The 12,753-nt window shown below is 29.5% G+C and overlaps 1 protein-coding gene across 1 annotated transcript in view; it reads right to left on the bottom strand.

The window, feature by feature from the left end:
* Positions 1-12,753, bottom strand: part of LOC122508048 (E3 ubiquitin-protein ligase UBR4) — a 43,029-nt gene that overhangs the window by 5,936 nt on the left and 24,340 nt on the right. Inside the window, exons 18-22 of the mRNA XM_043621122.1 lie at positions 12,141-12,291; positions 11,393-11,774; positions 10,822-11,112; positions 3,994-8,430; positions 857-1,311 (exon numbers count right to left, since the gene is read on the bottom strand). Coding sequence (XP_043477057.1) covers positions 857-1,311; positions 3,994-8,430; positions 10,822-11,112; positions 11,393-11,774; positions 12,141-12,291 — 5,716 coding nt within the window. The remainder of the gene's footprint in view (positions 1-856; positions 1,312-3,993; positions 8,431-10,821; positions 11,113-11,392; positions 11,775-12,140; positions 12,292-12,753) is intronic.

Raw genomic sequence — 12,753 nt, 5'->3', positions numbered from 1 at the left:
AAAATAATATTAACAAAATCCAATTAAACTTGTTCAAGAAAATTAATTTCAAAATTAAATTATTTCTAAAAACTCATATTGCTTTTAATATTCAATTATTCTATTGTAAAATTTTATTCCAATAGTAAATATTGAAAATCATTGAATTGAGGAAAAGTTTTGAAAATAATTGAAATTTTGCAAAGAATTTTATTACAATTTTTGAAAATAAATGAATTTCTACGAAGAATTTTATTATTTATAAAGATAATTGAAATTTAAAAAAAAATTTTGAATATATTTAATTAATATATTAATTAAATTATTATTATTATTATTATTAATTTTAATATATTTAATTTATATATTTATTTTTTAATTTATTTATATTTTTAATATATTTGAATTTTTGCGAAGAATTTTATACATAACTTTTGAAAATAATTGAAATCCTATGAAATTTTCATTATTTATGAAAATAATTAAATGTGTGTGTAGAATTTTAATAAAATTTTATTTAATTAATTGATTTCTGTTGTAAAATTGTATTCAAATAGTAAATATTAAAAATGATTGAATTGAAAAATGATTGAAATGATTGAATTCAAAAAATTTTTGAACATAATTGAATTTCTGCGAAGAATTTTATTACTTTTGAAAATAATTGAATTAATAATTTCATTTCTAATTTCTCTAAAATTATCTAAATTATATCGTACAATTTACAAACTTTTCATCCTTTTTGAGTAGAATTAAGGACTTTACGGACCTTTTTTAAAAAAACGGACTTTTAAGGGATTCACGGACCTAGTTCGAGCCCTGCAACCCTGAATTGAAATAAATTTTTTTTTAGAAATAGGAATAACAAAATACTCACGTGTTGATCACATAGAGAGCCATGTGAATTAAATAAGGTATTATGTGCATGTTTGACTGTGGTCCACCACCACCCGTATCCTCATGGAAAGTTTTTTCCTGCGCGAATCGCAAGAGGAGTAATTTAAGATCGTGAATTGTCGACGAATAAGAAATGTCGCGATGTCCCGTGCACTCTTGCAAATATGTATTGTGTCTCGCTAAACAACTGGCGAATGCCGATTCAGGAACTTGTGGTCCCCAAAGTGGTAGTAGACCATTGCATTTTGTATTCGCATTCTGCAGCGCTGCACTCTCCCATTCGTCTCTCGCTCTTGCTAATCGAACAGCCGACATGTGACAATCCACGTGCACCACATTGAAATGTGTCACCGTCGTGTAGCCGATTGTTTTCCTCTGTTTCGTCTCAAACTCCTCCACGTTACATCGTTTCGTAAATGTGTATATGCCCAGAACCTGTCAAAATTAAATTCGGTTAAATTCTGTCCACATTATTCAACTACAAGCAACAATTCTTTTCTCTTTTACTTCTCACTCACTTTTTTAAAATAAAATTAGTAATTTTAAAAATAATAGAACGTACAAATTTTTAATTCAATTTCTTTTTGTAAAAATAAAATTAATTCAATTTTAAAAGAGTTGCGTTTACAATTTTCATAAATAAATGAACTTCAAACGGTTTCAATTTGACATTTTAGAAAGTTTCAATGTTGAATGAATTTAATTGGAAATTTTAATGAACTTAGATTTTTGAGAAATTTTAATAGTTCAAATTCTTCTGAAATTAGTTACATTTTTTAAAATACATTGAATTATATTAAAAATAATGGATTTATAGAAGAATTTTAGTTAAAAAAAAACAAAAAAAAATTGAATTTTGGAGAAGTTAGAAATGATTGCAGAAATTCAATTATGTTCAAAAATAAATTTCAATTATTTTCCAAAGTAATAAAATTCTTCACAAGAATTAAATTATTTTCCAAAGTAATAAAATTTTCCTTTGAAATTCAATTATTTTCAAAAATTTTTCTTAATTCAATAATTTGTATATCTATTATTTTAATCTAATTTCCCAAAAAATTTAATTATTTAAAAAAATTTTTGACAAATTTCTTCGCAAACATTTAATTATTTTCATAAATAATAAAAATTTAACAGGAATTCAATTATTAACAAATTTTTTATAAATTTCTTCGCAAATAATTCAATTATTTTCATAAATAATAAAATTTTTTACGTGGATTCAATTATTTTGATAAATAACAAAATTCTTTCCAAAAATTTAATTATTTTCAGGAATTTTAATAAAATTCTATATAAAATTCAATTATTTTCATAAATACCAATATTCGTCAAAAGAATTCAATTGTTTTTAAAAGTATTTAAATTCTTCGGGGAATATTGAATTATTTTCAAAAATTTTTATCAATTCAATTATTTTCAATATCTTCTATTTTCATAAAAGTTACCAAAAGAGTTCAATTACTTAAAAAAATTTTTTTTATAAAATTCTACACAAAAATTCAATTAATTTTTAAAAATAATAAAAATTTCACACGAATTCAATTTTTAAAAAATAGAATTTGTTTAAAATTTTTCGGAAAAAATTAATTATTTAAAAAAATTTTTACAAAACTCTTCGCAAGAATTAAATTATTTTCACAAACAGTAACATTTTTCACTGGAATTGAATTATTTATAAAATTTTAATAAAATTCTTTACAAGAAATAAATTATTTGCAAAAATAATAAAATTTTTCACTGAAATTCAGTAATCAGTAAATTGTAAAAAAATTCTTTTGAATAAATCAATTTTTTTCATAAATAATAACATTCTTTTTAGGATTCAATATTTTTTTTTAAATAATAAATATCATCGCAGAATTTCAATTATTTGTAATACAATTTTAATCGAATTCTTTGAAAAATGTAATTATTTTAGAAAATTTTATTGAAATCTTTAAAAGAATTCAATTATAATTTTAAAATTTTGTTAATAAAATTCTCTATAAGAATTGAGAACCATTCAATTATTTAATAAATTATTTATATTTGTATTTAAATAATTGAATTCTCGTAGAATTTTCTTTGCAAAAATTCAATTATTTTTAATACAATTTTCAAAATATTTCATGAAAGAATTCGAATTTTTTTCAAATTTTTAATAAAATTTTACAAAAGAATTCAATTATTTAAAAAAAAAATTTTAAATCCTTCTAAACAATTCAATTATATTTTTAAATAGTAAAATCTTTGCAAAATTTAAATTATTTGCAATAAAATTTCAAGAAAGAATTCAATTGTTTTCTTATTTCTATATAAATTTTTCAGAAAAATTTAATTATTTAAAATATTTTTAAAAATCCTTCGAAACAATTCAATTTTTTAAAAAAATTTATAATAAAATTTTTCGAAAGAATTTAATTAATTTCTAAATTTTAATAAAATTTCTTAAATAAATTAAATTATTTTAGAAAATTGTAATAAAATTCTGAAATTTTAATTATATTCTAAAAATTTTAATAAAATTTAATGATTTAATTGTTTAATTTCAATTAAGAAACACGATTATTTTAAAAACTTGTAAGAAAGTGTTCATAAAATTTAATTATTACTGTCAAAATTTTCAATTAAAATTATATTTAAGAAACTCTATTATTTAAAAAATTTTTAAGAAATTTTTCAAAAGAATTGAATTAGGATTTTAAAAAATTTGACTAAAATTCATGTCATGAATTCAATTATTTTTAAAAATAATAAAATTCATCGGAGAAATTCAATTATTCTTAAATTTTTTGATAAAATTCTTTGGAATAATTCAATTGTCCTCAAATTTAAAAAAAAAAATTCTTTGCAATAATTCAAATATTCTCAAATTTTTTTATAAAATTCTTTGCAATAATTCAATGATTTTCAATATTATTAATTTTAAAATTGAATATAATTTAGAAAGAAAAATTATTTAAAAAAAGTTAGGAAACAAAAAAGCAAAAATTTCAAACTGCGAACAGATTACCGGAATACAACGATTATTAATATAGATTTTACTTCTTTAGTTAATAAATATTCGGAAAAGTAAAATAGAGGATATTTTAGAATAAAAAAAAAATAGTTAAATAGTTTCTATAATTTTCTCACCATATTGGGCTTGAATTTATATCCCTCTCTGCAAATAACACAAATGAGACCCGTCTCATCGCCCAGATCCTCCATTTGCTGTAAAATTGTCTTACTCGCAGTGACTTGACCCTTATCATTGGTACTCATTCCCAAAGCACCCAATTGCCTCTCTCTCATTGCCATCGCGAGTCTCTTCTTCTCACTCCTCGTATGTTGTCTCGCCTCTTCAATTAATTCCGAAACTTTTTTATTCGTACACAATGCCTCGAGTAAATTCTCCGCCAATGATCCCACATGTTCATCAGACGATACCTGCTCCAATCGATGAATAATGCTTATAATCGCCGGCGACACTGACAATTGTATCGGTTCATGTTCCGTCGCAAGTCCAGTGAGAAATCTCAATATATACTTCAACGACGGTTTCGATATAAAGTCCTTCAATTCATCACTGTCCGTTCTCAATAATGTTGGCTTCACGCAAGGCGCATGCATCGTTATGTACTCGAAAGCATCCTTAACAATTCCCATATTGATAATATGATCCTTGAGTGTGTTTCCAATCGCATTTCTCTCAATGCCTTGCGTTAGAATACAAAATAGTTCCAATTTCTGATCATCCTCGGTTGTGTGTTCAAAATCGAATTTGTAAAAGTTTAGAACTGGTTTGAAATAATCGCAAAGTAGGGCCATTTTCTCCTCGTTGCCGTAAGTGAGTGCGGCTAGGACTCTAGCCAGGTGCATCAGAACGTTATTGCATTGTCTCACCGCTGACGATTGGGTGCAGGAGAGAAGTGTTTTTATATGATCCGCACCGCCGAGTGTCTTTGAGAATTCCTCAAAGGAACTCAATGGTTGTGCGGCCGCATTTTCTAGAATTGTCTCCATAATATCGAGTAATTGCTCCGTTATTTTCGCCTGTGAACTATCAGACTCCGTCTCTAGACATCTTTGCAAAACGTCGAGTAAAACAGACACTGCCTTTAATTCCGGTCGACTCAGAACCTCCTGATTCTTCTTCACCTTCACTGACAATCGGAATAATTTCAACAAAACCTGCAGCAACGGTCTCGCTCGACTAACGTCCTGAATAGCCGCCAATCGATTCAACATCACCTCCAAACCACCGCAATCAGCGAGAACATTCGCCATTTTGTACACCTCCTCATTATTCACCTCCTGCTCGCTATTCGCATTCAATGTCTCGACAAATTCCTCCGTCGCATCGCCAAGAAGTCCCCGCATTCGATAAACAACTCGCATTGCATCGCACTCACCACCCTCGACGACCCAGATTTTTTTATACACCTCCTTCACTGGTAAATCGAGACTTATTATTTTATTATTTACAAGTAGTTCCATTCCATTGTCGTCCTCGAGCAATGCCACCAATTCACAATCCTGACAGATTTTATTCTTCACGTCTCTCATCAGTGGTCCGAGACCGGGTTCCAAACTACTGTAGGGATTGCCCAGCATTCTTCCCTGGAGAAAATCTTCCTGCTGGGAATCCTTTTCCAAAGTGAGGAAAAATTCACCGACGTCATTCTCTTCGGGATAGATTATCGAGCAGAGGCGTTCGAATATAAATACCGGAGTTCTTACGTCCTGGGGACTGTACTTTTGTATCGTTTCGACGCACACGGCCATAAAGGCCTTTGTCTCCTCTTCTGTTCCGGTTGTCATCTCCTCCAAAAGTTCCAAAAGCTTCTCCTGCGTGTCGTCGATCAGTCTCGTCCTCTGAACGACGAGTCTCCTTAGCGAGAGGTAACCATTGAGAACGGCCCCTACGAGTCTTCCTTTGTAGTGTTGCTTGATATTCTCCTGCTCGAGGAAGGTTGCCAAGAGTTCGGTGAGCATTTTCAAAGAATAACCCTGGGCGAGATCGCTAGTTAAAGTCGTTTCTTCGAGGCGGTGAAGATCCTCGATTTCGCGGGTCAACAACTCGGCGAGGAGTGTGAGAACGCCTTTCACGGCCAAGAACTGCTTCCAAGGCGACTGTCTGATTAGACTCTGATAAAGGGACAAGAATTCAGCGCTGCTTTCCCCGGCTATGTGAACCTCCTCGAGATAATTCGTCAGGAGGACCAGCAATTCTTTCTTCCTCTCCATCCCCTGGCAGAGACTTTCAATCATCGTACAAGCCACTTGACGCGCTAGTCTCGAACTCGGATTGAATAAAACCTCCTTCAACCAAGCGCCATCGACTAATTTCAAAGACTTCATGTCCCTCAAATGATGACAGCGATTATGCCACCGATGACCGTATTTCTCCATCAAATAAACAATTCTAGCTTCCTCCTTCGTCAGCTGCTTGCTCGGTCCCGCTTCGCTCTTCCTCGTCGGCACTCGTTCCAACCAATTCGCATAAGTGTACATCGAATCCCCGCTCAACCACTTTCCGATATCAATGCTAATCCCCGCCGGCGGTTGTATCGTCGCCAACGACTCCGTACTCTTATCCTTATTCTTCTTCGACACCGGCTGCTCCGGCTTGATCACACTCTGCAGAATCTTCATACACGGCAGAATCACCGAGTCCATCACCACCGGACTCTTCGAATCCTTACAAGCCAACAGAAACAATTGCATCACACATCTCAATTTCTGCTCCCAGCACGAATCCTCCTTCTGCACCAACGCCGCCAAAAGTGACATCTCATGCCTCACCGCCATCGACAGATCATGCGTCGCAATCCTCCCCTTCAGCGTCATCGTCACCCGATTCGTCAAAAGCGCACAAAGCTCCTTCGTCGACTCCGAATTATCCCTCGTCACCAAACAGAGCAACTGCCTCACCTCCTCCTGCATCTGTATCGTCCCTTTCCTCAAATTATGCTCCACCAACTCCTGTATCAATCCATGTTTACACAAAACCTCCCGCGCCGCCTGATTCGTAGCCAACGCTCTCAACAGTGTCAAGCAATGCTCCGTCGCCGCCGACGCACACCCGTAACATCGCCCCGCATTCGGCGCTATCGGCTCAACCGATCCATCACTCGTCGACGCCTGCTGATGCTGAATCACCGCCAATCCTCTCTGATTCCGATCGTACGCCACCAATTCCCTCCTACATGCCAGGACTTTTTGTATAATTTTACTCAATTCCTCGAAAGATGTCTTACACTCCCCGCAATATTTCTGCGCCAAAAGTTGTATCGCTCGATTTACTTGCGTACTTCCCCCGGCAACAACACCCCCATCTTCCAAACTCCTATCCGATCGATGCTCCGATATCTTCACCAGCAACATCTCCAGTGTCGGTTTATTCGAAATCAAACTCTTATAAACTCGATCCGCCTTCTCGAGCAATGTGTTGATCGTCGCGACCGTCTTCTTTCGATCCTCGTCACTCTCGATCGGATCCACAGCACAGCAAGGACGTCCCGTGAGTGTATAATCAAATTTCGCGTACTTACAAAAACCACAAGCGTGACACAAGAATGGATCCTTCTCGTCATAGTTAATAGCCCGACACTTGTGGCACTGAAATACATTCTCGCCACAATTCGCACAAACACCCGGATTCGCCGGTACGCTCGCCGAACATCTCGGACATTGCAACGTCTCCGACGATGCTTGTATATTTTCGTAAAAATCAGCGTACTCGATCATCAAATTACAAGCCACTATGGGCAAGGGGAATTCGATCTTAATTTCCGTCTGTCCCTGAGCGAGAGTTATTTTCTTCGCCTTGTGCCACATGGCGGGTTTATTCTTCAATTCCACAACTGCCTGTACTGATCGATTGTTATAAAAGACATTGATTGTTCTCACCATTTTAGTTCTCTTTAAGTCTCCAATTCGTAAGGTGATACGACTTATGGTGTGACTACCCACTAATTTAACTATTTGAGTAGTTGTCGTAAACTTTGAATCTACTTTAATCGAAGAGAGTTTGATGGTCGACATCGGGACCTCGGGATTGTTACAAACGAGACATGGTTCACTCTCCAGGTAATAGCCATCGAGTTCGACGAATTGGGCAAGATTTGCGTAGAGATTCGCATTTGGATGACGGGATAGTAATTCGTTTTCGGCGTGTAATACGGCGACTGCTTGCTCCATGTAGACGTGCATTTTATTGCCGGTGTGTGGTGTTTTTAATGAGAAATAACCGAGTAGATCGACAAATTGTGCGGCTTTGCGGCCGTACATTGGAAGTAGGGGCCACAATCGCCAGAGGAGATCGAGAAGAATTTCCTGATTTGATGGACCACAATTTTTATAGATGGCGAGTATTAGTGAATGTGCTTGCCAGCGCACATTTGTATTATTCGCCTCGAGAAGGAATGTCTGAATAAATTTCGTAAGCAAGGCCGGTGAAACTTGTTGTTGAATTTGTTTAACCAGAAATACACATTGTGCTTCCTCGAATTTTGCCTCTGTATCCGAATCTTCAGATTTTTCTCGATCTCTTCTTTCTTTTGTCGATGATGTCGTTGACTTTGTGTCCTGAAACAATTTAATTGCAAATAATTTTCATCTTCATCTTCACCAAAAAAAAATTTAATTTTGTTTTTCCAACTTTTCCCTGATTTAAAGACTTCTGCCTCTAAATCAGGGAAAAACTGAAATATTCACTTTTTCGCTGACTAAAAAATATTCTGATTTACTCCCAAAAAAAATATAAGATAATCAAAAAAATACCAATACTTTTACTTGCGAATTTCTCTAATTGTAAAATTATTCGAAAACAACAAGAACTTTTTTTTAAATATTTAATCATTATTATTATTACTAGCAAATGTTACCGTGGAACGTGATATTCAATTTATTATTATGCAAATTAAAAAAATTTTTTATTTTCAAATACAAAGTTTTAAATAATTTCAAATTCAAATTTTAAAAACAATTCAATTATTAACTAATTTACTAATTAATTATTCTTATTTATTAATTTAAAAAAATATAATAAAATTCTTTGGAAGAATTCAATTACTTTCATAAATAATAACATTCTTCGTAAGAATTCAATTGTCTTTATAAGTAGTAAAATATATTTGCAAAAATTAAATTATTTTTAAACCAAATTTTAATAACATTTCACGAACGAATGCAATTATTTTCTAAAATTAATAAATCTTTGCAAAAATTCAATTGTTTTCTTAAAAAATTTCACGAAAGAATTCAATTTTTTTTCTTAATTCGTTATAAAATTCTTTGCAAAAAATCAATTATTTTCAAAAAAATTTCACGAAGGAATTCAATTTTTTTCTTAATTCGTTATAAAATATTTTTAAAAAATTCAATTATTTTCTAAAATTTTTATAAATTCTTCCAAAAAATTCAATTATATTTTTAAATAGTAAAATTCTTTGCGAAAAATTAATTATTTTCTAAAAAAAATTTCACGAAAGAATTCAATTTCTTTCTTAATTTGTCATAAAATATTTTAAAACAATTCAATTATTTTCAAAAATTAAAAATTTGAAACATTTTGAAATTTGCTAATTTATAAAAAAATTTCTACTGCAACTTCTTTAAAATTATTTATATGATTTCAATTCGATTTCCTTGAATTTTTAACTAAAATCCTTCTCTAAATCAATTTTTTTAAAAAAATTTCGATAAAGTTCTTTCTAAGAATTTTCAAATTCATTTGTACAATTCAATTTTATTGAAATTTTAGACATTCGGAAATTCTTCATATAAACTATATATTAGAAAATAAAAACTTCAAACAATTTCAAAAGAAATTCAATTTAACATTTTAAAAAAAAATTAGTTTAACAGAATTGGTAGTTAAAAGTTTGAAAAATTCAGATTTTCAAAGATTTTAATTTGAAAACTTTTCAAAACTCAATTATTTCTAAAAATTCAAGCTACAATGCTTTTAATATTCAATTATTCTTTAAAATTTTAACTGAAATTCATTGTTAAATCAATTTTTATTAGAAAATTCTATGAGAATTGAATTATTTAAATACAAAAATAAATTATCTATTGAAGAATTAAATGTTTCTTAAAATTGAATTCTCATAAAAAATTTTATCAACAAATTTTTAAATAATTGAATTCTTTCGACGAATTTTAATAAAATTTTTAAGAATAATTACATTTTTTTGTAAAGAATTGTATTAAAATTCCTGATAATAATTGAATTTTAGAAAAAATTTTTTGTTAGTTATCAAGATAATTGAATTCTTGCGAAGAATTTTAATACTTTTGAAAATAATTAGATTATTTCGATGAATATTGTTATTTATGAAAATAATTGAATTTTGCAAAGAATTTTGACAAAAAATAAATAAGACTAAGTTTTTAATTTTGAAGTTTTGAATAAGTTAATTAAAAAATCCTGAAAAATGGTTTCTTGATTTTTTTGAGGAGGTACTTAAAATTTTTTTTTAAATAATTTTATTTTTGAAAATAATTTTAAAAAATTGAAACAATTGAAAATTTTGTCAAATTTCATTGAAATAAATTTTATATTTTAATGAATTTTATTTGCTTACTTTTAAAAATTATTTTGAAATATAATCGTATTTTTGAAGAATTCTAATTGTTTTGGAAAATAATTGAATTTAAAAAAAATTTAGAATAAACATTACCAGGAGTGTTACAAAAAAAAGAACTCAAAAGTTCAATTATTTAATCAAAAATATCTTACATTCAAGTTGCTGTTAGAAATATCTTTGCGATTTCTATACGAGTTGTTCGAATAATTAAATTTAAAGAAAAACTATTAGAAAAATTATGTATTTTAAAAAATGAAGAATTTTCATTAAATTTTTGTATGAATTCTAAAAATTAAAATTTTTTTAGCAGTACTCTTAGCAAAGTTCTCTGATTTCTCTAATTAATAGAATTTGAGTAAAAAATTACAATTTTTAAGATTATTACCTTGCTTTTGACTTCTTTGAATTTACTGGAACAAATTGCGCATTGCAGTAGTTGAAGAACCGTGGGACTGACGCCTTCGTCTAAAAGTGTCGAGATAGTGAATAAATATGACAGAACTGTGTTGTGTTTTGAACAAAATCTCTGCCAATTGCCAGTTCTACTGGTGGCAACTTCGACGCAACTCTTGAGATGCTCTATCAGTTCGACGAGCGAATCGTAAGGCAAATTAATTGCCAGAGGATGAGAATTAAGTGGATCGTAACCGCCCGTATTACAACATTGTTGTACTGACTGTAAAGTAAATAAAACGAACAAATTAACAACTTAAATGAATACATGATTTATAATTCACACTTATAATTAATACTGATAAACAATTTTATTTTTCCATATAAAATAAATGTAACTCGCTCGGAAGAAAAGAACTTAAATAATTTAAAATTATTATCATTAAATTATTATTAAAAATAAAATTATTAAATGTTTATAATTTTTTGGAAACTACAGAAACTTTAGTTGCCTTTCTGGGGGGCGCGTTACAAATATAAATTTTCTTTTTGCATTTTATTACCTGGACATGAGAAACGAGTGAGTGCAAGTCCCTCAATTGTCGATATTTATCCTTGTTTCCACAAATGAAAAGCAATAATTTACGAACTTGTCGTCTCACGAATGGTGTTTGATACGACATCATGTACTCGCAAAGATAGTAGAACCATGCTTGCTGATCGAATTCTGGTTGTACGACTGAATTTTCTGCATACTTGTGCACTTGGTACGGTAATTTCAGCGCCATTTCAGTCAACAATTGTGGATACGGTTCGAAAACATCGCTCGCATGACCTTTAACGTACTGTCTCAAGAAGAATGGCGACATATCGGGTGGAGATGCAATGAGATGTTCCTTCAGTAACTGACCACCAATCACGTTTCCAGCTTCTTCGTTCGAGGTGCTAAATCAAAGAAATTCATTTTCTTTATTCATTTAACTAAATTACTTAACTAAAATTTATAAATTTATAAATTTTTAAATTTATTTAAATTTAAAATTTAAAACTAAAATTGAACTAAAATTTTAATTTATTTAAATTTAAAATTTAAAACTAAAATTGAACTAAAATTTTAATTTATTTAAATTTAAAATTTAAAACTAAAATTGAACTAAAATTTAAAAAAAATTTTTTAAAAATTTAATTTATTTAAATTTAAAATTTAAAACAAAAATTTAACTGAATTATTTTAACTGAATAAAATAGAAATATTCAATGACGAGAATTTAAATATTAAACGTAAATTATTATTTTCTCCGTGTCACTTACTTTTTCCAATAGTCAAGTAGTGCTTTCAGAAGATTCAAGCAATAATCGATGACTCCATTATTACTCAAAATAGCCGCAGTTGTTTGTGATACAAAATTTGGATTTTCAACTTGACTCTTTGTACTGCCTTTTGATCTTGACATTAAAACACCTAGAGTGATTGAAATTTTAATTTAATTAAAAATTAAATCATTCATTTCCAGACATCGCACTCGATAATTAATTTTAAAAAAATAAATTAAAATTCCATTCTATATTTTATTTTCCAGACTTTTTTCTAATTTTTATTAAAAATATTTACTTCTTTCTTAACCTGCTAATAAATTGAATTCCTACAACGAATATTTCATTATTCATGAAAGAATTCCTAAGAAATTTTTATTATTCATGAAAAGAATTGAATTCTAAAGAAGATTTTTACAAAAATTTTTTTAAATAATTTGATTATGTTTGGAAATTTTATGAAAATAATAGATATTAAAAATAATTAAACTACGAAAAGTTTTTAAAAATAATTAAATTTTACAAAAAATTCAAATAAAATTGTTAACAATAATTGAATGTCTGTGTGGTATTTTATTAACTTTTTTCTGAAAATAATTGAATTTCTAAA

This window comes from Leptopilina heterotoma, unplaced genomic scaffold (genome assembly GCF_015476425.1).
Source record: "Leptopilina heterotoma isolate Lh14 unplaced genomic scaffold, ASM1547642v1 Lhet_52, whole genome shotgun sequence".
Lineage (NCBI taxonomy): Eukaryota > Metazoa > Arthropoda > Insecta > Hymenoptera > Figitidae > Leptopilina > Leptopilina heterotoma.
Note: the sequence above shows the minus strand (reverse complement) of the source record. Positions and strands in the feature narration are given on the sequence as shown.